This window comes from Aedes aegypti, chromosome 1, assembly GCF_002204515.2.
Source record: "Aedes aegypti strain LVP_AGWG chromosome 1, AaegL5.0 Primary Assembly, whole genome shotgun sequence".
Classification (NCBI taxonomy): domain Eukaryota; kingdom Metazoa; phylum Arthropoda; class Insecta; order Diptera; family Culicidae; genus Aedes; species Aedes aegypti.
Window position 1 is genome coordinate 217,044,820 of NC_035107.1, and position 26,272 is coordinate 217,071,091.

At 37.8% G+C, this 26,272-nt stretch overlaps 1 protein-coding gene across 5 annotated transcripts in view; it reads right to left on the minus strand.

The window, feature by feature from the left end:
- LOC5569240 (cadherin-23) overlaps positions 1 to 26,272 on the minus strand; it is a 160,271-nt gene that overhangs the window by 82,352 nt on the left and 51,647 nt on the right. For all 5 annotated transcript variants that reach the window (XM_021857581.1, XM_021857582.1, XM_021857580.1 and 2 more), the window contains exons 11-12: positions 5,760 to 5,923; positions 5,342 to 5,487 (exon numbers count right to left, since the gene is read on the minus strand). In XM_021857581.1, the coding sequence (XP_021713273.1) occupies positions 5,342 to 5,487; positions 5,760 to 5,923 (310 nt within the window). The remainder of the gene's footprint in view (positions 1 to 5,341; positions 5,488 to 5,759; positions 5,924 to 26,272) is intronic.

The following is a 26,272-nucleotide window of genomic DNA, read 5'->3' on the forward strand; positions in this document are numbered from 1 at the left end:
CTTGTAGTGATTGTTTTCGATCATCAATTGTATAACATCCGACGCGTTTTTGCAAACCGCAAGGCATTTTTTTTCGTCTTGGAGTGTGTGTATGTAAAAGTGGAAGAAATGATGCGAAAAAAGGGCTGTATACGGGATGTGGTGTAGATGTGTGCGCACGTAAGCTGAAAATGGATGATGAAGGCACTGGTGAAACTTTCCTGCCGGTGCAACACTGACGAATGTATACTGAGGATGGCGTGCAGTTTTGGATTGTGTTCTTGGAATCGTATGTTTGATAGTTTTAAATAATGAACCACGTATGGATAATGAATAGAACGAAAAAAGACAAGTTCTAGAAGTTTTAAGTAACGAAATGAAACGTGCATAGTGTGTGCGTGTGTGTTGGTGTCAATGAATAATGAATGAATAATGCGAGAAAACGAAAGGGTGCGAGAGCTGAGAGTGAGCGCCCACCTTGAGAACGTGTAGCGAAAGTGTATGGAAAATGAAGAACAAGAAAAGAACCAAAACGGTGTTGTGTTAGGGTGGAACTACGATAAAAAATATATAAAACGTTTGTAATGATCAGCAGCTAGGGTGGAATCAACGATGAATTGATGAATTTTGATTGGAAGAGTATAAGTGCACATTGCGAATGTGATATATGAAGAAGAGGAAAAACTAGAGTGAGCCGAAAACAAGTGAGACTTTGTTTACGAATTGACGAATTTACTTATCTGGTTTGCACATCATTGATTGCCCAAGCAGACAAAAGTTTTGACGAGAGCTCCTGTATAGCACACAAGGAAAAAAAAACCGGTGAGATCTTTTCATGTTGGATTATGTTTCATTTCATATTTATATTTCATATACTTCTATTATTGTATGTATTTTGGGTTGGGTTGGGACCATCAGGGCACCCGATTGAAACGATTTGGACAGGGAGCTTGGGACTGCCTCCTCCCTGTTGTTAACATTTTGTGGATTGAGGGCGGGCTCTTCGACCCCATCTATTGGGAGTATTCCGTCAATCGAGGGCTTGATTGTACAGTTGTTCGTGAAAACTTTCTTCTGGAAGGAGATTCTCTTCCTCTGACGCGGGTTTCGTGCAAGTGTCTCTGCTTGCGGGTCCGCACAACCGTTTTTGGCCCTTCATACAGGAGACTGACTGATCACAAACAACAATACAATCTTGATCAAATCGCTTTTCAGATTATTCCAGTGCTATAGGCAGATGCCTTGCTACAATAGATGGTAGAACCAAATCATCATCATCAAAAATCATCATCAGAACCCATGTTTACTCAATTTTTTAATGTTTTCCGGTAGTTTAAGTACAAAAAAACTTTTTCTATGTTTATTTTAGATTTTGTCACACCCCTTGGCTTTAAACATTTTAGGACCCAATTGTATGAATTTGGATTTAAATTCAATTTGAATTGAATTTTGTTTGAATTTTGATTATATTTAAATTGAAATTAAAAAATGAATTTTCATTTGATCAGTCTCAAATGTTGGTTAAAAAAAGGATTGGATTTGAATTTGATGCAAGAAACCAATTTATCAAGTTTAACTACTTTATTATCATAAGTGTGAAGAAGAGGGCGAATGTGGCAAATAGAGTTGTTTAGATTGAAATATAAAAAAAACAAAGTTAATTGTTTTCGATTCTACTTGTATTATGCTAAGCGTGTACAAGAGATGTCAAACAACGAGCGAAAATGAACGAAAAGCAGATAAAGCAAAACGGGCGAAATGAGAACTGTGCGGGAAAGAAGCCAGTTCTGAAAACAACTCGATCAGTTTGGTGACAACTTATGTAGCGAACGGACGGTGTTAGGAATAGTGTGTTTATTTGTTGGTTCGGCTCAAGTTTGGCCGACCAGTTAGGTTTCGGTTACTACAATTGTGACCTTCTTCTTTCTGGCGTTACGTCCCAACTGGGACACAGCCTGCTTCTCAGATTAGTGTTCTTATAAGCACTTACACAGTTATTAACTGAGAGCTTTCTTTGCCGATTGACCATTTTTGCATGTGTATATCGTGTGGCAGGTACGAAGATACTCTATGTCCTGGCAATCGAGAAAATTTCCTTTACGAAAAGATCCTCGACCAGCGGGATTCGAACCCACAACCCTCAGCATGGTCATGCTGAATAACTGCGCGTTTACCGCTACGGCTATCTGGGCCCCATAGTGATACATGGTGATGTTAGACCTTAATAACATTAAAAATCGTTTTGAAATACAAATGTATATACAGTAAAGTTTTGTGTCAGAACCTGCTACCCACATTGTACTAATCGAAACTCCTGAAGGTTTTTAACCGACTTATACGATATATGTTGTTCGTAAAAAGATAATACAGTCGACTCTCCACATCTCAATGTTCTACATCTCGATATCTTTCCCTATGTCGATGATTGCTTCGGTCCCTTAATTCTGCATACGATTTTTCTCTCCATATCTCGATATCTCCATATCTCGATGTGTTGCTGTTGATATTTTGTTCCCAATTTTCTCTCTTTATGTCGATATGGACGACTGACAGAGGAAACATTGACGAAAATGAAACTGGGTGATGAGCAAGGTGCGCTCGTTAATTGGGGTTTTGGGAAAACCAGTAGAATAGTTGTGACAGACCAAGCTGTAAGGTTGCGTTCAGCATGTTGTAAGTGTTTATGTGAAAATTTAAATGTTCTTTGTAAATTGTAACTGTTTAATAAATGTAATTTTAGGCGTCTGATGAGGGCTGAAGTGAAGTAAGCCGAAACGCGTAGCACAAAATATGTTGTTTTTGTCTGTTGTCACCGAGAAAAGCCAATATATAATATCAAATTATCGAAGGTTACTAGACCAGATTTAAGCGATTCAAAACAATTTGGAAACTCGAAATGAAGCTTGTTTGTTTATTATTTTTTATTTAACGGAGTGTTTTTCAATCTAGTGTTCATTAAATTAATGTTCTTTGTCTCGATCTCTCCCTATCTCGATGGTCCCTTCGATATCGAGATGTGAAGAGGCGACTTAGTTTATTGCTTTGGTGCATTGGTATTTTGGTAGTACCAATCTATCGTGATGAATGATAAATGTACCGCTTTGTGTTGTCGCTCTGGATGTTACGTTTATGAAGAATCATGATTATGACTCCAGAAACCATGATTTGTCGTTATGAATTTCATGACTTGTGAATCATGGTGTGGGAATCAGATTTTTATCCGTGAAGCATTGGACATTCATGTTTGCCACTCCGCGAGCACTGATCTACCCAATCGTCCATCTCAATTCCAATGTCAAGACAATTCCTTGTCTTGGTGTTCTAATCTCATATAATGATCTTGACGTGGAAACATGGGTTGCGATTCTACTTGCGTTCCAGCGGCGTCTTTGTCATCATTCGTTGATCGACCGTTGATCCTCAACCTGCTAATTCTCTTGTTGATTGACCATCCGATCTTCTTTCAGGCGTTTTTGCATGTCGTTCGTCACGATGAAAGCTGTTCCCAGCTCAAGTGTGTCGCGCAGCTCTGGTATGATTACTTCTAAACATTCATATTATTGACATCCTCATGAGTATTTTGCGTTCTTAGCGAAGCATTTGTGGAGCCACATGTGCTCAAGCGTCGCCAATGTAGCTTACATTCATAGCAAACTGAAATGGTTCTGCTCGGATTATTGGCAGTTTGTTCACAGCAAACAATCAACCACTACAGCTACTTCTAGTTCAAATGGTCTCCTTCTCTGAGAAGCAATAGCATGATAGTATAATGTTATTGATATCAAAGATATTAGTGTTGTAACTGTCGCGCACATTTCCAGCACGCTAAAGCTGTGTACAATAAGCGAGGTATTTCTTCCAGTGTAGTACAGAATACAACAACGCAGCCACTGTAATATTAAAACGGATATAGTCTTGAAAATCCTTCATGAGTAAACCGCCTGTCTGATTATTTAGAGAATGAAACAGTGAACATTTCGTTAGAATATAACTTTCGAGTAGCTCTTCGAATAAACGAGTTATAAAATTTGTAAGCACCGAAAATTTTATACGCATGGATGGATCGATATGGGTTATGAAAGGGGTCCACGTGGTCCGTAGGGATTTGAATTCTAAACTTGTAACCAACTCAGTTATTGGGTCACCAAGTGGCTCGGTAGCTTAGTTGGTAAAGCGCTCGTCTAGCATACAAGAGTCCTGGGTTCAAATCCCAGCCGGGCACGTGGATTTTTTTTCAGAATTTCACCCATAATTTGTTCATCTTTACCACGCGTAATGAGTTGATTAATTTACGAGTTTAATGTTCACCTACGCCACCAATTTAAGAAATTTTGAATCTTAGGACTTGTATTAATGTATTCTTTGAACAACTTTGCCAAAGACGCAATCAGTTCTAGATCTCCATCTTGGTTTATAGAAAAAAAAGAAAAAAAAACTAGGTATGCTGTTCTGCTCAAGATAAGTAAAAATTTCTGCTGAAGATATGTCCAAGAAATTTTTTACTGAGTTCCATTTGAATGGAAATTTCAGTTCAACTGCGTACTGCGTTCAAAAAAAAAATGATTTTCTTCAGCATTTCTTGACAAAATTTCGCACGCATCGAGATGGGCGTCTACTTTTCTGTTGAAGTGCATACTTCTCATTACGAAGTAATCTGTACTCTTGTGCGACTTAATTTATGATAACAAAGTTGATTTGACAGCTACTACGGATTGGTCCGATTTACCCATTATGCATAGATTTCCAACGATTTTCGGTAACCGGAAATCGCCATCTTATTTTCTAGGCCGCTATCTTGGATTCCAAAATGTTCAATTGAAAGCAATTTTCAACCTGGACAAACTTGTAGAAAAAATCATGCTTCTAATAGATCAGAAAGAAAATATTAATTATTGTAACTCAAAATGGCAATAATTAATATTTTTTTCATCCTTGCAAAAATGGAAGATTTCTCTTAATGCTTTCAAAACATATCTTGTAATATCCCCACATAAACCAAAAGCTCGTTGTTTGGAACCTTGAAGTATACATGTTGTCACGATGAGAGGGTTTCCAATAAATTCAGGTAAAGGTAAGTATCTAGGGCTCATGCTAGATAAAAATTTAACTTTAGAAAATCACAATTAGGGTATTCATGCCATGCCATGTCTGACGATATGAAATTTAATGGCGCACAGAAGGACAACTTCTACTTATCGATTGTTAATTGGATCGTTCCAACCAAATGCTTCCTTTCTTCTCCGACAGAAAAAAAATCGTGACCAGAAATTGTCCATCTTGCTAATGCATGAAAGCGCACCTGCCAAGAAGCTTATTCCAAAAGCACTTATACCAACTACACCGCTTCTCGCCCCGTACTCACTTCAATCGAATCCGTTCGTCATCTCCGGGAAATTCAATCTTCGGTGCCATGTAGTTGACCGGAAGGACCTGGACGGTGTAGGTAGCATTACTGCAAAGCCGGGGACTGTCTGGCAGCCGGTCGTACTCGTCTCCTCGATCGCAAGCCTGGAAATAAGAAGGCCAAGACAAAGGGAGCACAATTATCAAGCATTTAAAGGAAGGGACACTCAGTGTTTTCATCAAAAAGTAGCCAATAAATTAATTATACATAAGCAACTGCATGATCCGTATCATTTCATTGGCTGTTCATGGATTATTGATTGTTATCCTTTTCCGAGGCCATGATAATCTTTTTCCCTCAAAGAAAAATATATACCACGCCGGTTGTACAATTTAACGAAGGTTTAATGCCTGGCTGCATTCGAACCAATTCTAACCTCAATCTGAACCGTCCAGCGACCGTAGAAAGTTTTCAGATCGTGACCAACTGCAAGACGGGCGGTGAAATCGTCCAGGGCAGTCAGGGTGAAGAGTGGTTCGTTCGTATCGTCTTGTTGCTGCCGGTTCATGGCTTCTACAACCTCCGGGGAATTGTCACCAGCTGAAACGGGAAGTGAAAGGTTGAAAACGGATTAAAATATTACGGTTTTCATTCAGAGATATGGATTGAGTTATTGCTAGAGAAGGATTGGCTTTCACAAGCTCTGTTGGAAATTCAAAAATAAATTTATTTCTTTTAGCTCTCATCCGGAATACGTACCTAACATGTAAAAGGGGTATTATTGAAAATGTAGAAAAGAGTGCACTTAGCCAATTTTTTGAACATGGAAATTTTTGTAAGACAAAATGTTTTAATTTGCCTACGTTGACCTTTAAATGTTTTTTTTAATTTGACTCTGTGTTTCTGGCTAAATAAAGCAATCACGGAATGCTGTCGCCAAAATTATGCAAAAAAGGTCGAATTGATAATTATAATCACATATTATGTTTGGCTGACTATCAGCATGAATAAATTTTATCTAAAAATTCAACAAATTTGGAAGTTAATTTAATTTGTCATTTATGCAATATATATGCCTACTGTATCTAACATTGACGCTATACGAGTCGAATTATTAAATCAAGTCCCATTTGACTTTTTATGTGAAATGTTCTTTTTCCCAGAACAAATTCACGGTACTGTTGGATCGAATTCCGTACATCTGAGAAATAAATCAGAATCAGTCCACTTCATACGAAACACTTACTATTTGTATGAAGTGTACGGATTTTGAGCCTGTATGGATTTCACCCCCCCTCCACACTTTATTAGGTAGCAAGAATATTTTCACAAATTGTATATATTTGTTTGCTTGTGAAATGACACATACGAACTCACATCCATGGTCCACAAAATTATCTCAACAATTATCTTTCAGTAAAGATGCGCAAGAGATTTCATCCAAAAGTATAAGAGACGCAAGCTTTTCGAGGTAATGGATATTTATTGTATTATCGATACTTATTGGAAAAGAGTACACTATATTCTACTCAGCAAATATAAAAAAAATAAAAAGAACAGCACGCAATATTCTACAGTAAAACTAAGTACAATCACACGTATCCTAATAAATGAGATAAGGTAGAAGTTTAAGCTTTATCCGCGAAATAATTAAGGTTTGCACGATTTTTTTTCAATTTTAATTTATTTGGTTTTACATCAATCAGCTTGATAAAACCTCGCATATTTCACCAATTCACTCGATTCGTGGCCGCTTCTCTCCTTCCTCGACTTCGACCCACGCTCTCCAGGTCCTGGTGCACCAGATCAATCCACCTAGCTCGCTGCGCCCCATGCCTTCTTGTTCCGAGCGAACACCATCTTTACAGGGCTGTTGTCCGGTATTCTTACAACATGCCCTGCCCAGCGTATCCTTCCAGCTTTAGCTACCTTTAGGATACTGGGTTACTATACCGAGCTCGTAATTCATCCTTCGCCGCCACATGCCGTCTTCCTGCATGCCGCCGAAGATCGTCCTTAGCACTCGGCTTTCGAAAACCCCAAGAGCTTGCAAGTCCTCCTCGAGGATAGTCCACGTCTCATAGAGAACTACCGGTCTCATGAGCGTTTTGTATATCGTGCATTTGGTGCGGGAGTGAATCTTTCTTGACCGCAGTTTCTTCTGGAGCCCATAATAGGTACAACTTTCGCTGATTATGCGCCTTCGTATTTCCCGACTCACATTGTTGTCAGCCGTCAACAAGGATCCGAGGTAGACGAACTCGTCCATCACCTCGAAAGTATCACCGTCTATCGTGACACTGCTTCCTAGGCGGGCCCGGTCGCGCTCAGTTCCGCCTACCAGCATGTACTTTGTTTTCGACGCATTCACTCTTGTTGCTTCGCGATTAAGACGGGTGAACAAATCTGCCACCGTTTCAAATTTTCTCCCAATAATATCCATGTCGTCCGCGAAGCAAACAAATTGTCCGGATATCGTGAAAATCGTGCCTCGACTGTTAAGTCCGGCTCTCCGCATGACACCTTCAAAGGCACGAAAATTCATCACGAAATCAATATTGTGAGCTTCCCGGGAAACCTGTTCTCGTTCATGATCTTCCATAGCTTCACACGGTCAATACTGTCGTATGCCGCCTTGAAATCGATGAACAAATGGTGCGTAGGGGCCTGGTATTCACGGCATTTCTTGATGGTCCCATAGGAGTTTTAACTTTCGAACTCCTCCACCCCATACGCTTTTTTGCAAAGGGGAGGCTTACAAGACTTGGTTTATCAATTTGATATTTTATTCGTAGTGTCCTCATGTGTCATCCACTTCTATCCGTTTATTTTTTATTCGTCTGGCTCCCGCGTATGTCCATCGTCTTGTTTTCTTAAGTTTCCATCAGATTTTTTATTAATGGTTTACATTTCCGCTTGAATCGATTCTCATTAGTCTCATACTTTACTTCATCTGGAAGTGAGTTGAAAAGTCTAAATCCTTTGAAAAATAATGAATTTTGTGTTCCCGTCATTGTCAAATTTGGTAGTCGAAAGTCATTTGCTCTTCGTGTCGCATATCGATGCACGTCTGATCCGTATTGCACGTTGTCTGTCAAATATTTCGGTGTCAATCCATTTCTTATCTTAAAAACAAGTGTGAGTGTTCGGAAGGTTATTCTCTCTGATACTGACATCCATTGTAGAACTTCTCTCATTAGTTGACTTGAAGTCTTTCGGTCACATCCTAATATTAATCTCATTGTCCGGTTCTGCACAGTTTGCATCCTTCTCATTTGTCGTTTTGAAGCCAGAAACAGTATCGAAGCGCAGTATTCGAAATGTGGGGCGATTAAAGTTTTATATATCATTATTTTGTTATCGAATGTCAGATATTTGTTGATTTTACATAACATCCCATACTTTGATGCTGCTTTACGTATTATGTAGTCAATATGTTCGTTGAAATTGAGTTTCTCGTCAACTATAACTCCTAAGTATTTCACCAGTTTTACTTGCTCCACAACCTCACCATCAATAGACAATGTATCCAAATATCCGTTCCTAGATTTGTTTGTTATCACCATATACTTAGTTTTTGTTACATTTAACTTCAACTTCTTGATCTTCAACCATTTCGTTAATTTATTTAGTTCAACCCTCATTACCGCGTATGCTGCTTCAATGCTGTCTGCAATACAAACAATACTGTATCATCAGCAAACAAATTTAAATTACCCAACGTTACTACATCCTTGACATCGTTTATGTATAAAATAAAAAGAATCGGCCCTAGCACGCTACCTTGTGGAACCTCTAGGTCAACTCTTCTGCACTCCGATTCCTGTCCTCTATATAAGGTACACTGCATTCTCATAGTCAAATAACTTCTAAACCATTCAATAACCTTTCCATCAATTCCTAGTTTACCTAGAGTATTGATCAATTTTTTCCTGTCAATTGTTTCGAAGGCTCTTTTTAAATCTAAAAATATCGTCATAATAACTTTCTTTTCCTCTAGAGCTTTTTTCCATTTGAACAGTAGCAAATTCAAAGCCGTTTCACAAGAATGTTGTTTTCTGAAACCTGATTGCTCTGGCAACAAAATGTCATATTTGTTCACAAAATCCATCAAGTCTTCCTTCACTAACACCTCCAAAACCTTTTCATATACTGGTAACATGTTTATTGGTCTTCTGTCTTCGGGTTTTTGAGAATTGGGAACTTTTGGCAGTGGTACAACTAATGATTTTTTCCATCCCGATGGGAACTCTCCTCTGCTAAGGGATTTGTTAATGAGGATGAGAAACTCATGTTTGATTGCTTCGAATGCATCAATTAATACTGATGTACTGACGTTATTGATTCCACCACATTTTTTCAGATTTAGTACTGTGTTTCTCAGTCGTGACATATCGATTGGTTTAAAAGTAGACCACCTATAATTTGGATTTAGACTGTCGTTTCCAGTATCACTTGATCCACACTCTAGAATACTGTCGTGAATCTTCTTGACACTATCAATAAAGTATTCATTTAATTTATCAGCTTTTGCTTTGTCACCAAGATCTTCATCAATATCTGAAAATTTTACACCATTATCCGTGCCTTTAGCTGGGTTTATTAATTTCTTCAAAGATTTCCATAACTTTTTAGAGTCACTTTGACTTGCTCTTAGCTCCTGTTGTATAGCCGTCTTCTTAGCATCACGAATTGCATTGACATAATTATTTCTTTTTCTCTGGTATTCTTTCCAATCTTCTTGACTACGCGATGTTCTAAATTTAAAATGAGCTTCGTCCCTACACAATTTCATTCCATGTAATGAACTCGTGTACCACGGTGCTGTCTCAGTAACAGTAATCTCTTTCAGCTCTACCATATTGTTTACAGTAACTTCTAGCGCTTCAGCCAACATGTTTGCAGACTCGTCAATATTACCACATTGATGAAAATCTCTCAATTTCCAACGGAGCTCGGATTGCAAACGTACTTTAGAATATTTTTTCCAACTTCTGATTTTAGTTCTAATAGGTGTCGATTTGTCAGCTATGCTACTCACTAAAACACTTATTGTTGCATAAATGGTCAAAAACCAATTTCCACTACACGATTCATTAGAATGCACAACCCATTTAATATTATTTTTTACATAAAATGTCACTCCACCAGTATGGCTCGAATTAGACAAGCAATTGATCATATCATATCCCTTTATATCAAACAAATTCACATTATGTTTATCTGTCAAGTGAGTCTCAGTAATGACAAAAATATTTGGATTGTGTTGTCGTATTATCAATCTTATTTCTTCAATGTGACTACTAATAGCACAATTTGCATACAAAATATCACTTTTTGATTGCTATGCTTCAAAATCTATCTTTTCTTTCTTTTTATCTTTCATTCTTCGATACACTGGACATTGCTCACTCCAGACAGCATGATCCACACAGATACCCTGCCTACCTGATTTCAACATTCTGATACAGTTAGCACATTTATACTCTACAGAATCACATTGTTGAATTGAATGAGAACCAGCACATCGGGGACATGTTATCCCTCTAGCACTACAATCAGCTCCTTTATGATTGAATGCACAACACTTATAACACCTAAGCACATCAATGCCATCGACAACACGACAACGATCCCATTCACAGATGAATTTTCCGCGCTCCATAAGTTTACCATATGTATAAGCATCAACTTCGATAATAGCATTGAACAGCCCATTGACTGAATAAATTTTCAACACTTTTAGGTGCTTCACATCATTCAATATTTCGTTATGATCCAAGAGAGATCTCTTAAGTTCATCTTTATTAAGCTCTTCAGTTATACCTAGTAATTTTACCATAGGTCTAAATGGCTGAGACATTTCTACCTCATATCCATCTCCCATAGCGCTTTTTACAGCTTGCTTGAACGTTTCACTTGAATTTTCATCGTTTAACTCAACAATTACCGCACCATCGTGACGAGTGATTACGTCATTGACTTTTACGGAACACGTCTTAAGTTTTTCGCTCAACACTTTCTTCGTATTTCTTTGATCGTCCGAATTACGCGGTTTGATAATCACTCTCGGGTTTGGTTTCTTTTTCGATTCATTTGAATCATTCATACGATTTTTCGTTGCAAAAGAGCTTGATGATCCTGGAATTGCATTGCGACCATTCACTTTGTGATTCTCCACACCGATATTCGTACTTGATTTTTCACGTCGCATATCCGACAGGGGTGTTTTACCCGCACTTCGATAAACCTTCCTACTAACAGCCCTCCATTCACCTTTTTGACTGGCACTTAAAGATGATTCAACCACAGAATCTACATTATTTTTAACAACGTCACTATATGAAACCATGCCCTCGTTTACGATTCCACTTTTGGGCGTATTTTCTATATTTCTCCCAGTGTTCTCTGACCCAGTTTTGTTTTTATTTGAGCGCAAATTGTATCGCGGTGTATCACTCAATGAGATTTCACCACTCACATTCGTTGATGTACACAATTTATTTAGTTCTTCTTTAAACAGTGCTCGGACTTTTCCGTCAAAGTCTTTGAAGAAACTAAACTTTTGTTCCATCTCCCCAATTTTTTCCAGCATAACGTCAATTTTTTTCTCAATATTCATACGATCATCATATTCGTGTAAAGCCAAACATGTATCACAAACATACATCGCATTTTTTATTCCTTTTAGCACCTTCCACTCATCTTCGTTGACACATGGTAAGCAACGCATATGGACGGTCTCTCTGCATCCACTAAAGCACTCGAGAGTATTCTCGTCCAACTCAGACACTACACCATGGCAGCGCGCGCATATATCACTCGTTATTCTGCCCATTCCTTCTACTGCTTCACCACCATCGTTGGATTTGAGTTCGCAAGGCATATTGCTATGTGAACAATAGCCAGCGCTCTTATCACTTTCGTTCACCGCCAAGTACCGTGATTGATAGCGAACTTTTTTCACATGTAATTCATAAGAAAACTACTATAACGATTCTAATTTAGTAGCACTTTACAGGGTAGATGTTCACCCGTTAGTGCATGTCACTTTATCAAATATCAAGCAGCAAAACACTCGGATATTCTCAAAATAATAACCACTAAATTTTCACACCTGGCAGTACGTTGTATTAGTCACTCAGAATGATTTCTGGAGGATTTGCCACACGGAAAAGATCTGATCCGTTGTCGAGCGGCCGTCGATAAAACCTGCTTGATAACTTCCCACGAACTCGTCTGCTATAGGTGATAGACGACGGAAGAGAATCTGGGATAGCACTTGGTAGCCAGCGTTTAGGATAGTGATTGCACGATAATTTTCACACTCCAGTTTGTCGCCCTTTATGCAGATAAGGCATATAACGCCTTGCTTCCACTCCTCCGGTAGCTGTTCCGTTTCCCAGATTCTGACTATCAGCCGATGCAGACAAGCGGCCAACCTGTCCGGGCCCATCTTGATCTTGATCTCCAATAATGGCTGCTTTGACTGCCCTCCAGCACTCCTCAAGAGAAGCCCTATCCAGCTCGACCTCATCCGGCAACGCTGCCTCAAGATGCTGCGCGAACGCATTTGCAACATCCGGTTGTTTCAGTCGCGCTAGATTGTACCGAGGCAGGCGTCGGTACCGTGCATCGTTGATGACTAATAGTTTTGAAGTGCTGTCCATCGATCAAAACGTGGTCGATTTGCTATTCTATCTGCTGAGGTGGCTGAGGTGTACCGATACGGAAGGCTGTGCTGGAAATAGGTGCTACGAATGGTCATATTCTTGTAGGCGGCAAAAATTATCAATCGTAGGCCGTTCTCGTTCGTCAGCCGGTGGGCGCTGAACTTCCAAATCGTCGGTCTGAACTCCTCCTCCTGGCCAATTTGAGCGTTAAAATCTCCTATGATGATCTTGACGTCATGGCTTGGGCAGCGGTCGTACTCGCGTTCGAGTTGCGCGTAAAATGCGTCCTTGTCATCATTAGTGCTTTTGGAGTGAAGGCTATGCACGTTAATGATGCTAAAGTTGAAGAACCGACCTTTGAGCCTCAACTTGCACATTCTTTCGTTGATCGGCCACCACCTGACCACGCGCCTTTGCATATCACCCATCATTATAAAAGCTGTTCCCAGCTCACGTGTGTTGCCGCAGCTCTGGTAGATGGTATGATTACCTCTAAACGTTCACACCATTGCTCCTGTCCAGCACACCTCCTGCAGCGCTACGATGTCGAAACCGCGGATCTTCAGTACATTGGAGAGTATGCGAGTGCTTCCGATCGCTAGTCCAATTTCGTCGGTGTGGCCTTTGCCGATTGTTCCGGTCCGTATTATCTCGTTGACGTTGGCGTTTTACGGTTGGCTTGCAGGGCCTGACACCAACCCCCTAGACCCCATAGTGCACAGCTTAGCTTAGAGTCTTTCTCTGGCACTCGGACGATGATCAGCCGCCCCTGACATAGGGAACAGACGCTGTTAAGAGCCGCTCCTAACATGGAGTACAGACGCTCCAGGTTTGCAGAAGCAAAAGCAACCCTCCCTTTCCCTGTCAGCATACGACCAAAGTTCCCAGCGGGGTTGGTTACCCGATCTTCTCCAAGGTTACTCGTACCCCGGCCAGTACCTCGAGGAGGTAGGGACAGGATTGGTAACCATCGGTTTCGTCACTGACCGATGACGAAAAATTTAAAAAAATATTCAGTGAGTAAAAGATCGTCATTTTCTTTGTCAGTCAGGAGACTACGACGAGACACATCCACAAAAAGTCCACGAGTAATATTTTTCGTCACTCTTCCCGTCACCCCTCCGCACTGAACCAGCATGAGCTTCTAAACGTCACCGAGCGCACAATTGCAGACAAAGAGAGTCTGAGCTACGAACTACTACACTGAGGCAAAAAAACTTAATAATTTCTTAAGGAATAATTATGATCTGGCGCCACAACGATTGTTGTTGAAATTCTCAAGTTTTACTTATGATTTTGGTAAACAATTTCATTACTGAATTTCATAAGTCAACCAATGAAAATCTGTAATCAATTTAATGACAGTGAGCATAATTAAATTTATCAATAATTAATCATGTTTGCCTTTCATTTTAGGCGTGCTCAAAAATTAAACTAACCAACATCTATAGCGGGGCAGTTCCTCTAGCGATTGCTAGAAAAAAATATTTCAAGTGATGGCTTTTAAATAATTCAAAGCTCTCACTTATGAAACTTATAATCTCATATTCGAAACGGTTAAGCGTTGAATGGAACCATAATTTGGCTGGTTAATGAGTCATGATTTATGGAAAACCTAAGTATTTTTGCCTCAGTGTAGTCAACAAGGTGTCTTGTGTTAGCAATTGGGCAAATCCATTCTCAAGAAGTTGTGTTAGCCCTGTCAGTAGACGCGTGCTACAGATAATCTAAAGGTGTTTTGTTCAACTCCGGAAGTGCGTTGATTTTTTTTGCGAGTTCCTTTTCTGGTCGGCCTTTCAATCCAGCTTTTTACGAGTGCTAATGGCCGCCACAAAAAAGCTCGCTTTCTGGTAGGGACTAGGCGATCTGACATTTGGCGCGACGAGGTGCTTAGTTGCTGGTAGTTGTGTGTCGATGGTTGCGCTGAGCTGAGGCAGTGACGGCAGTCACCGTCACTGATTGTCTGTCGAATCCGGCGACTAATAACAACCCTGGGTAGGGGTAGGAGTTGTTGGGCAAAAGGCTAAGGACCGCACAAAGGGGTCTATTTTATTCCTGCAGGTACGCGAGGTACCAATGGTATGCCATGCCCAGCCATTTACCGTGAAGTGGAATGTCCATAACGTTGTTCAGATAGCCTTTTGCATTTGGAAGTGGGAGGGATTAAGGTCAGAATCATATCATATTCAAGTGATTCATTGCATATTCAAGGGTTCCAAACCTGATGCATCTTTTAAGGATTCTGGTATGTTTTATTTCAAGTTCTAGTGGTTCATACCTGACGCACATCATATTCAAATTATTCAAGTCAGAAGCTCCTCATATCCCCAAGTGATTCAGGATTGATTGTCCATATATTCAAGTGATTCATGTTGATTCATTCCATACCCTAGTAATGAATGTCTGAACCTCTTCATAATCAAGTAATTCAGGTTTTATTTACACCATATTAAATGAATCATGTCAGATTCACTCCACGTTCAAGTGACGCATGACTGATACACTTCAAATTCAAATGATTAATTTCAAGTGATTCAATTCGCTCCGTATTCAAGTGATTCATACCAGATTCACTTCATATTAAACTGTTTCAGGTTTGATTCACTTAATGTTCATCTGGTGTAGTGGTTAGAACACACGCCTCTCACGCCGAGGACCTGGGATCGAATCCCACCGCCGAGATAGTCACTAAAAAATTCAGTGACGACTTCCTTCGGAAGGGAAGTAAAGCCGTTGGTCCCGAGATGAACTAGCCCAGGGCTAAAAATCTCGTTAATAAAGATAGAAAAAAAAAATGTTCTGTTGATTTCAAGTGGTTCATGTTTGTTTCACTTCATTTTCAGGTCGTTCGGATCTGATTCACTTGATATTCAAGTGATGCAGGTCTGCATTACTTCATATTCATCTGTTTTTTTGCAAGTATGAACAATTTTTGATATTCAAATAGTTCAGGTCTAGTTCACTTAAAGTCTAGGTCTAAATGTTTTTTTTTTTTAAATTTCGTTATTAGTATCATTCCAAACATTACATTCATTTCTTATATCTAGGTGTTCACTATCATCCTAATTTGGTAAAACAAATTAAAGATTTTATTAACATTTTGTTAACAATATATTACATTTAATTTGCCGTAGCAGTTCAGATTTTTTACAGGTGAGTTAATTTCACCTGCTTATAAGAGAAAAACACGTTTTCAATTTAGGTCATTTAGTTTTGTTTTACTGCATCTTTTAGTTGATCAGGACTAGAGATTCAGGGCTGATTTACTTCATATATGAGGACATCATTACTGATTCACTTCATCTTTGAGAGATTCAGGTCTGATTCATTAATTTGCAAGTGACTCATGTCTGATTCGCTTTACACTCAAGTGTTTGAAGTTTGATTTTAGTTATTCGGATCTGATTTGCATCGTATTTAAGGTATTCAGGACTAATGCTGAAGTACATTAGTCCTGAATACCTTTCATTTGATACAGGTTTGATGTACTATATTTTCAAGTAATTAAGTCTGATGCTTTTAATTTTCGAAGATTTAGATTGAAATCTCTTCATAATCGAGACTGATTCGCTCTATTCATTTATTTTAGGTCTGTCATACGTCATATTTAAGCGATTCAGGTCAGATTTACTTCATAGTCAAGTGATTTATGTTAGATTCGCTCCACATCCAAGTGATTCGTGTCGGACTAATTGCGTATTCAAGTGCATCAAGTATGATTAACTTTAAAGGTCTAAATTACTTCATATTCAAGTAATTCAGGTCTCATACATATCGAGTTTATGTTTAACTACATTTTCCAGCGATTCTAACAGTTTAGGACTAATTCACTTCAAATAATTTAAGACTGATTTTTAACAAATCATGTCAGATTCACCTCATATTAAAGAGATTCAGGTATGACATTATATTCAATAGTTTTAGGTCTGATTCACTTCACATTCCAGTGATTCACTTCATTTCCTAGTGATTCGAGTTTAAATCATTGGATATTCAAGATTCCAATTTTTTATCTTATCTGGATCAGAAGATATAACTTGCTTGAAATCCTTAATTTTATTTATGCAAATAATTAATTATTTTTCTTTATGTTTTCAATTTATTCTTATTTTTCGGTTTGCGCAGAATGATTGTTTTGTCTCCTTTTGTGACAAGCAATTTTATAATATTATATGGATTCAAAATGCAAACATGGCATTCTACTAGAAGAAACTGCAAGATTAATATAAAGTCTTGTCTTGGAGGGAGTTTTAAAGATTTTTTTTCTTGTTAATTTTTCAAACAGACATTTCAATTATTTCCGCACATAATTTTCCAATCGTGTAAGAAACAAATTCATCGATGATTCCTGCAAAAATACGAAAGTGCCTTGAACAATATTTTTTGAAATACCATTTGAGTATCCTTGAAATAAATTCTCAAAACTGCAATTAAACTTCATCCCACCAGCATACTTTTTACATGCTGAAAAACACAATAAAGTGTATATAGGGGAACTTACATATTCTCGGCAGTCTAAGCAGCTGAACTTTTAAGAAGGCAATTATACACAACAATAAAACACAACAATTAGCAGGAGACACCTGAACTACACTTGAGCACTCTTCATTTATTGGTGGTCCCGGCAAACTTCGTCTTGCCAATTGCCATCGTAGGCTGTTTGAAAGCGCTATGAGTCGTCCTATACAAAATTACAGTTCCGTTCACGCTCGTTTTTCCGACTTTCCCGGTGAATACCCTGGGATTTTTATGGGTACTCACAAACACGTCGGAACACTTGACGAAAAAACGGAAAAACAGTCATTCAAATCCGTTGACCCGTTCGGAAGCCATTGCGTGACATACAAACACCATTCCATTTTTATTTATATAGATTATACACAAAACACTAATTTGTTCTCTAAATCATCTTTATTTCCTCATCAAAGTCACGAGGCACTTGTTCTTTTGTCGGCAATGCAATTACTACTGTCGGCAACTAAAATGTTCTCTTCGGCAATCCAAATCTGCGCAAAAACTAGGTTATGTATTGGTAACTTTTTGTATTTGTTGACAATGCTTGAAATTAAACGTCACTCATTATGTTCTACTCGTTGAAAGGGTCAATGCAAAAAATACAGACTACACTGAGAACAGCGTTGCAGTTATAATTAGTATAGCAGAGAGTCAAATTAAATACACAACACCACTGAATTTATGCAGACTTAGGCGCCTTCCACAAATTACGTAACGCTCTAGGGGGAAGGGTGTAGTCTCACACACAATTTTTTTCATACACAACCTGTTACAGAAGGGGTCGAAAATTAAACAATTTTGCCTTACGTAATGGATGAATCAGCATACTTTTTACATGCTGAAAACACGATAATATGTATATAGGGGAACTTACGTATTCTCGGCAGTCTAAGCAGCTGAACTTTTAAGAAGGCAATTATACAGAACAATAAAACACAACAATTAGCCGGAGACGCCTGAACTACACTTAAACACTCTTCATTTATTGGTTACTAGTGGTCCCGGCAAACTTCGTCTTGCCATCGTAGGCTGTTGGAAAGCGCTATGAGTCGTCCTATACAAAATGACAGTTCCGTTCACGCTCGTTTTTCCGACATTCCCGGTGAATACCCTGGGATTTTTATACTCACAAACACGTCGGAACACTTGACGAACATAACGGAAAAAATAATCATTCAAATCCGTTGACCCGTTCGGTAGCCATTGCGTTGTCAAACACCATTCCATTTTTTTATATAGATTGTACACAAAACACTACTTTGTTCTCTAAATCATCTATATTTCCTCATCAAAGTCACGAGGCACTTGTTCTTTTGTCGGCAATGCAATTACTATTGTCGGCAGCTAAAATGTTCTCTTCGGCAATCCAAAACTGTGCAAAAACTAGGTTATGTATTGGTAACTTTTTGTATTTGTTGACAATGCTTGAAATTAAACGTCACTCATTATGTTCTACACGTTGAAAGGGCCAATGCAAAAAAAATACAGACTACACTGAGAACAGCGTTGCAGTTAAAGCCATGCTGAAGGTGCCTGGGTTCGATTCCCGATCGGTCCAGGGTCTTTTCGTAATGGAAATTTCCTTGACTTCCCTGGGCATAGAGTACAATCGTACCTGCCACACGATATACGAATGCAAAAATGACAATTTAGGCAAAGAAAGCTCTCAGTTAATAACTGTGGAAGTCCTGTTATGATTGTTAATCAGAATTCTGCTGCTATTTTTGATCAGAATTATGCTGCTATTCTTGATCAGAATTCTGTTGGGATTCTTATTTATTAAGTAATATAATGAATTTTAATACTGTTGGAATCTTAAACCTTAATCCTGTCAGGATTCTGAACCAGAATTCATGAGAGATTCATGACAAAATATTTCTTGAAATTCCATTTGATTATTCCAAGAAAAATCACAAAATTTTAATTGAGGTTTCTTCCATTTTTTGTTTTACTTTGGATTTTATAAAACTATCAAATTCTGAACAAAAATCCAAAACAGAATTCTGTAAGGATTCCGAACAGAAACCAATGTAGATTATGACAAGATTCTTGTGAAAATGCTGTACGTCATCTTATCTAAATTCTGAACCAGAATGCAATTGATTATAAGAATATAGTTTTGTCACTCAAATAAAGTAATACAATATTCATGATAGCAATTTAGAAGCCAACTCCACTTAATGAAAGCTGTGTCTACTTACTTAAAATGGTTTTGTCATAATGATGTAAAATTTTAAACAATAAATTGATCTTGACACATATACAGTATCGGGCATAAAAAATGCTCCAAAGCCGTGTTTCCATACAAAATGATCAACTTCAGAGAGCTATATCTACGCCGTTTCTCATCCGATTTTTTTAGTTTTTGCTGTAAAGAAATACATATTACCTACATTTTTAATAAATTTTGAAATAGTTGCGTGAAAACTATTGATTCAAAAGGTTTGACAATAAAAGGCAGCCCAAATTAGGGCCCAGATAGCCGTAGTGGTAAACGCGCAGCTATTCAGCATGACCATGCTGAGGGTCGTGGGTTCGAATCCCACTGGTCGAGGATCTTTTCGTAAAGGAAATTTTCTCGATTCCCACGGCATAGAGTATCTTCGTACCTGTCACACGATATAAACATGCAAAAATGGTCAATCGGCAAAGAAAGCTCTCAGTTAATAGCTGTGTAAGTGCTCATAAAAACACTAATCTGAGAAGCAGGCTTTGCCCCAGTTGGGATGTAACGCCAGAAAGAAGAAGAAGAAGATAAAAGGCAGGTTTGACAATACAAATTCACCAAGACTAAAACTTTTGAATTATTAGTTGATAGAGTTGAGTGAAAACTATTAATTCAAAAGCATAAAAGTATTAATTCAAGACACAAATTGAAATAGCAGAAAAACTTTGAGTCGAATAATCTTGGTGTCATCTTAGTTATCAAAAACTAAGGTAATTTGTAGTTCATCTCAGCAAAAATTGCAAGCATCGGTTGAGGAGCGGCGGAGTATAGCTCTCTGAAGTTGACCAGTTTTTATGGAAAAACGGCTTTGGTGCATTTTTTTTGCCCCATACTGTATGTCAACGATACAAAACAAGATTGAAATTTGAATTTTTTTTTATCAATGGTGTAGTTTTAAGGTAAAATATTTTCTTATAGCACTTGAACTTTTAATGCCAGTTTAGATTTTATGTGGAATGTTGTTAAACAGATGAAACCTTTTTGTGCCTCTTTAGAAGGTAAATATTACGTGTCCCTTAAAAACAAATCCAAATTCCACTTTGAAAAATTTAAAAAATCAAAAACAATTTTGGCAACCTTGATAGTAAATGGCGTTGGGTAGAATGCGTATACTTCATGGTTGCTCAGAATCAATCGGTGAAATTAAAATTATGACGCAAGAAATCAAACTCAATCGAGACATAGCACTGCATAATATCTGCTGTATTCATCAAAATTTGAAAAATATGTGGACTTTGCCTAAAAATCTTTTTTAATCCGGGTGGAGCATTCTACACCGATGTTTAAAATCATTGATTATAGTTTAATATCTTTTTAATCAAAATTTTCACATATAATTGTTTCAATCAAATGACTTTTGCGACGAAATTCAAAGTTCAATTTTAGTTTTCCCAAGGGGGCGCATATTACCCCGTCTTGCCTTATTTTATCGGGATTCTGTACCACAATACTGTCAGAATTCAGATCTAGGTATTTTACATTGCAAATGCAGATTCGATTTGAGATTGTTAATCAAAACTAGATTGTGAACTAGAATCTTATCGGGATTATGAAACAGAATTCTGTCAGGATTCAGATCCAGGTATTTCACATTATAAATGCGTTTCTATCAAGTAAATTGAGGATCGTTCAACTAAGAGAAAGATTAGTGCCTTTTTTTAGGAAAGAAAGATAGTCTTCTTATGATGTCGTTTACCATTTCTTGGTTATAACACGTCGTTTCTGAATCACACAAACAATCTCTGATTGGTAGTATTGAGCGACTTATACATATTTTCCTCAACGGCTACTTCCAATTAGTGTCCAATCCCACCTTGTCGGAAATTGTTTGAAACTCGAAATCACTGAACTGTACAACCTGTTCAGTACTCATTTCACGTCCCATTTCCTAAATGCAAAGACTACATATTACAACAGCTGCAAGACTAATACACCACCCTTGGTCAGGCGTCGCTTTGTATCCATAAAATTCACACGTAAGGACAAAACAAGAGTTGCCAATCTTCCACCGTCGCAGATCTTCGCTGCAAGAGTAATTTTCAAAGTGTCAAATGCGCTCTAAATTCACCGCACGTGTTATTCATCCGCAAGTTCTTCCGCCAGTATCAATGGAACCACATCACATGCTAGCGGACTTTGGGGCAAGTGTGCCACCCCTGCTTTTTATAAAAACTATAATATTTATTTTCTGTTTGAGCTTAAAATATGTTCCCTTATAGTTCACAATACAATGATCAAAATATGATGAAAATTGCTCGATTTTTCACGTATTTACATCGACTTGTGCAAAGATAACCAAATTTGAGTGAATTTTTATAAGATTTCGTTGTTTCAAAATAGCATGGTGGAGGGTAAATTATTACCAGATTTTTCTAACGTTCTGTACATCGTGAAACTATTCAAATGTGTAAGTTATTGTGGCATTTGAACGAAAAAATTATTTAGTTTTACATACGAAATCCAGTTCGGTTGAAATGTATACTTATTGGGGCAAGTGTGCCACCTATTTGATAAGCAAAAAATGTTGGAGTGAAATTTATAAAAATGTAAACGTCATCAACAAAATCATAATAATTAACCAAAATGAGGCACCAGTAGTAGTTTCTGAGGTATAGTAGGGGAATAACTGACATTTTTGCCCACAAAGTGATTTTTTTCTCAAAATATTCAATAATAACATGTTTTTCGGCTTATTAAGTACCGTTTTACATATCTTCATCAATATTTTACCGTTATTTAGTGCTGATCTAGTTTAATATTATACATATTCGCCGTAATATAAGGGTAATACATATATTGTATTGAATGGAGACAAAAATAACCATTTTAGTTATTCGAATTGAATAATAGGGAGTTACGCATGTGTTGAACCTTGTTATAAAGCATCCCCTTATTACGGTAAACATAAAATTATTTTTTAAACTATCGATTAGCGTCTGCTTTGTAAGTAATATTAATATGAAATTAAGAAAATTTCATTACAAGTAGAATTACATGCGATGTTCATTCGGTGGCCGTCTTGCCCCATATGGGTGGCACACTTGCCCCATAGTGTCGTAAAATAGGTTATTTTGGATGACATTTGAGAAGCTCCAAAACTAATACTTTTTGAAATAATTTTCTTTTTAAATGGCACAGTGGTTATGAAAAAATGTGAAACTAACGTCATGAGGCTAAATTAATGGATTTTATGAGCTTTAGACAAAGTTAGAGAACAATTTGCTTAAGGTGGCACACTTGCCCCAAATTCCGCTACACCAGTGGCGAGTGGAAGCCCGGAAGGAACTGGTCATGAGTTTTGTTTTTGTATTTTCAACATCCGGTTCCTTCTTCAACTGGTTTGGGGACGAATGGCTGAAAGACATAAGGCCGAATTGTATCACAAACATCGAATTTTGGATGTTAGGATTCTGACATGTGTCACCTTAAGGTGAAGATGAATCGAAGCCAAACCTTTCAAGAGCACAAATCTGGCAAACCGAACACCCATTTGAGCTGAAAACTTAATCGATTGGTCACCACCAGCTAGTGGCCAATCGATTAAGTTTTAATACCAAACAGATGCTTGGTTCTCCAGATTTGTGCTATTGAAAATTCGAGGTTTGGCTTCGATTCATCTTCACCTTAAAGCCTAACGTCAACTATGCGATACGCCCTCTCATAAAATAATCCGAAATGTCTGCATACGAAAGATACTTTACTTACTTTTGCTGGCTCTACGTCCTTCAAGACATGACCTGCGCCACAATGATACGCCAACTAACTCGGTCTATGGCTGCTAACCTCCAATTTCTCGATCGCCCCACACTTCCAAGATCCTGCTCCACTTGGCCAAACCACCTAGCTCGTTGCGCTCCCCTTCGTCTTGTACCGGCTGGATTTGAGGTGAACACCATTTTTGCGGGATTGTTGTCCGGCATTGTCACAATGTGTCCCGCCCACCGTACCCTTCCAGCTTTGGCGACTTTCTGGATACTGGGTTCACCGTAGAGTTGCGCAAGCTCGAAAGATCCCACCCTCATATCAGCGCTAACCATTAGAGCACTAGCTCTGTCTCATTAAACGCTTCCAACAAATTTCGTTCTTTTATTTTAGCTGCTCCTAAGTCAGGAGCGGAAAAGCGTTGAAGCAAAACATATTGCTTTTCATCATCTGTCTTCAGCCAAATGTGCTTCGGCCTTTTCTTTCGATTCCGCGTTTGACACCCACTGATTTATCATATGGTTCAAACAAAAGAGGACCGATATTGGATTTAAATGCCGAGAAAAAAGTGTAGATTGATTTCAACCTTAGTATTATGTGGATGGGACGTGGTCGATCTCCAATAAAACTGACTTGTATTTTAAAATCAAACCTGTGAATTTTGATTTTTTTTAAGAATAAATTCTCATCTGCTAGCGAATAAAATATTAAAACCAGTGTATCGTTAAAACATTTTCATTCGGCATCAACTGCTTTCATTTGAACATGCTCGATTTCGTCACGTTCCAGTCATGACTTTCTCGAAGCTCGAAGCAGCACAATAAACAAACATCCGCCTTTTTCCATCTGGTTTCCACATTCCATCGCTTCCGCGACAACCTTTGTGATGATATTTCGCCCTTTCCTTGGCGGATTGAAACCGGGTGCTGCTACTGATGGGTCCACATTGTTCCCGCCCAAAGTGCGTGTATACAAGGTAACGGATTCTTCCAATTATTTATGTATTAGCGAGAAATTAAAAAATGCAAACAATCGTTGTGAAGTTAAACTAGTATAGAAGTATAACTTTTTCAATTAGTTTTCTAGGAATAAGGACTCAATGTAGCCTATCATGATTTTATTAAAATTACTTTATATTATCCAACATTCACCCAATGAAGCTGGATAAAAAGCAGTTTGGAGTAAATTTCACATGAGCAGGAATTAAAACCAACTCCAAATACAATATTATCAATTTTTATATGTTAAAAATAGTTAAAATAAGAAAAATTTGCTGAAATATCGGGCTTGAAAAAAAAAGTGACTGTCGTGCATGCGTCACTTTATTTTTCTTGGAATCCATTACCTTGCATACAGATACTTTGATTCTAACCCGTAGCCGGTTGGAAAAAAAAGTTCAAAGAAAAAAGTGCACTCAGTACAACTCGAAGAGCGAAGATCCGTGCCGGAAAATGTCGCATCGAGTTTTCACCTCCCAAAACCGAGGATGGTGTTTACACCACACATTTGGCTGGTTTACAGCGACGACAGTGCTTTCAATTTGTAAAATCGTATGTGGATTAGGGTGCGGATTATTTTCCAATAGTTCTTAAAACCAAAAGCTTGTATTGTCTATAGAATTCAAATCTTATAAAAAGTTGTGTCTTGAAAGTTGTACCAAAAATATTAAAATTTAGAAGTAGAACAAAAGACTTGAAATGTATTATTTTGTTATAATATATAACTTTCAGCAAAGTTATTACAAATTTGTCATTATTTAATTAATTTTGAATCTTTTTTGCATTTTTCTCTTTGGAATTTAGTTAATTAATAATCTTTATAGCATATAATTTGTCTAAAACTTGCTCAAAGTGGCTTTCTCCATATTTTTTTTTTCCTAATTTAAGTGTTTAAACACAACTTTATCTTCAAAAGTGTGCAAAAAGATTTCAAATAAATTGAGTATGCGTGAAGTTATGTGCAGTGTTTTTTTTTAGAAAATGAGGAACAATTTGGAAATAAACTACTTCCAATTAATTATAGTGGATGTTTTAGACAAACCCATAGCTCCTAAAACATTTCATAACTTTAACTTTGAAGAAAAACATGCATAAAAAAATCATTTTTTTTATATTAAACCACACCCTAATATGGAGCTACAAAAGCGTCGCTTTTTTCGTGACAATTTCACTACCTTTTTGTACAGAATGCTGTAAACTTTCCTCTTGTCGTCTACAAAGCGTTCACTTGTTTCCATTGTTTGGTAGATTCACCGGTATGTTTGAACGAACATGTGCTGTTTCGCTGTTCTCAACAAATTCGGTTTCAACGGGAACTTTGCGGTCTAGCTTGCGTGGTATTTTTTGAGAACTGAAAATGGATAAATTTATGAAATAGTGCTTTTGAACAGTGGTTGAAATACAATAGCGTTCAGAATTCAATTGATAATTGATATTGTGATTTTGAATTTGAAACACGGGTAAAAATGCGGCACTCGAAATAAGGAGAATGAGTCATGATTTCGGGAGGAAAGTGTGTTTTCATGTTATGAAAATACACCATGACCAAAAGTCATGAAATCATGAAGCATTTTACCGTAACGCCGGCTGTACGTTACGTTTTCAATTTAAAGCATTGAAAAAGGTCAGCTGGAATCCTCAAATCATGAAGCATGTATGCTGGAACCATGAATAAAATTCATGAAAACATAAGCACTATTCATGGATTTAGTCATCTGTCATTTATGATTCCTATTTTTGATACGAAAAGTGGCAATTTTGGTCATGAAATCATGAAGCAGAATCTGATATCATGAACACAGTTCATGAAAGCATTTAAGCACTATCCATGTAT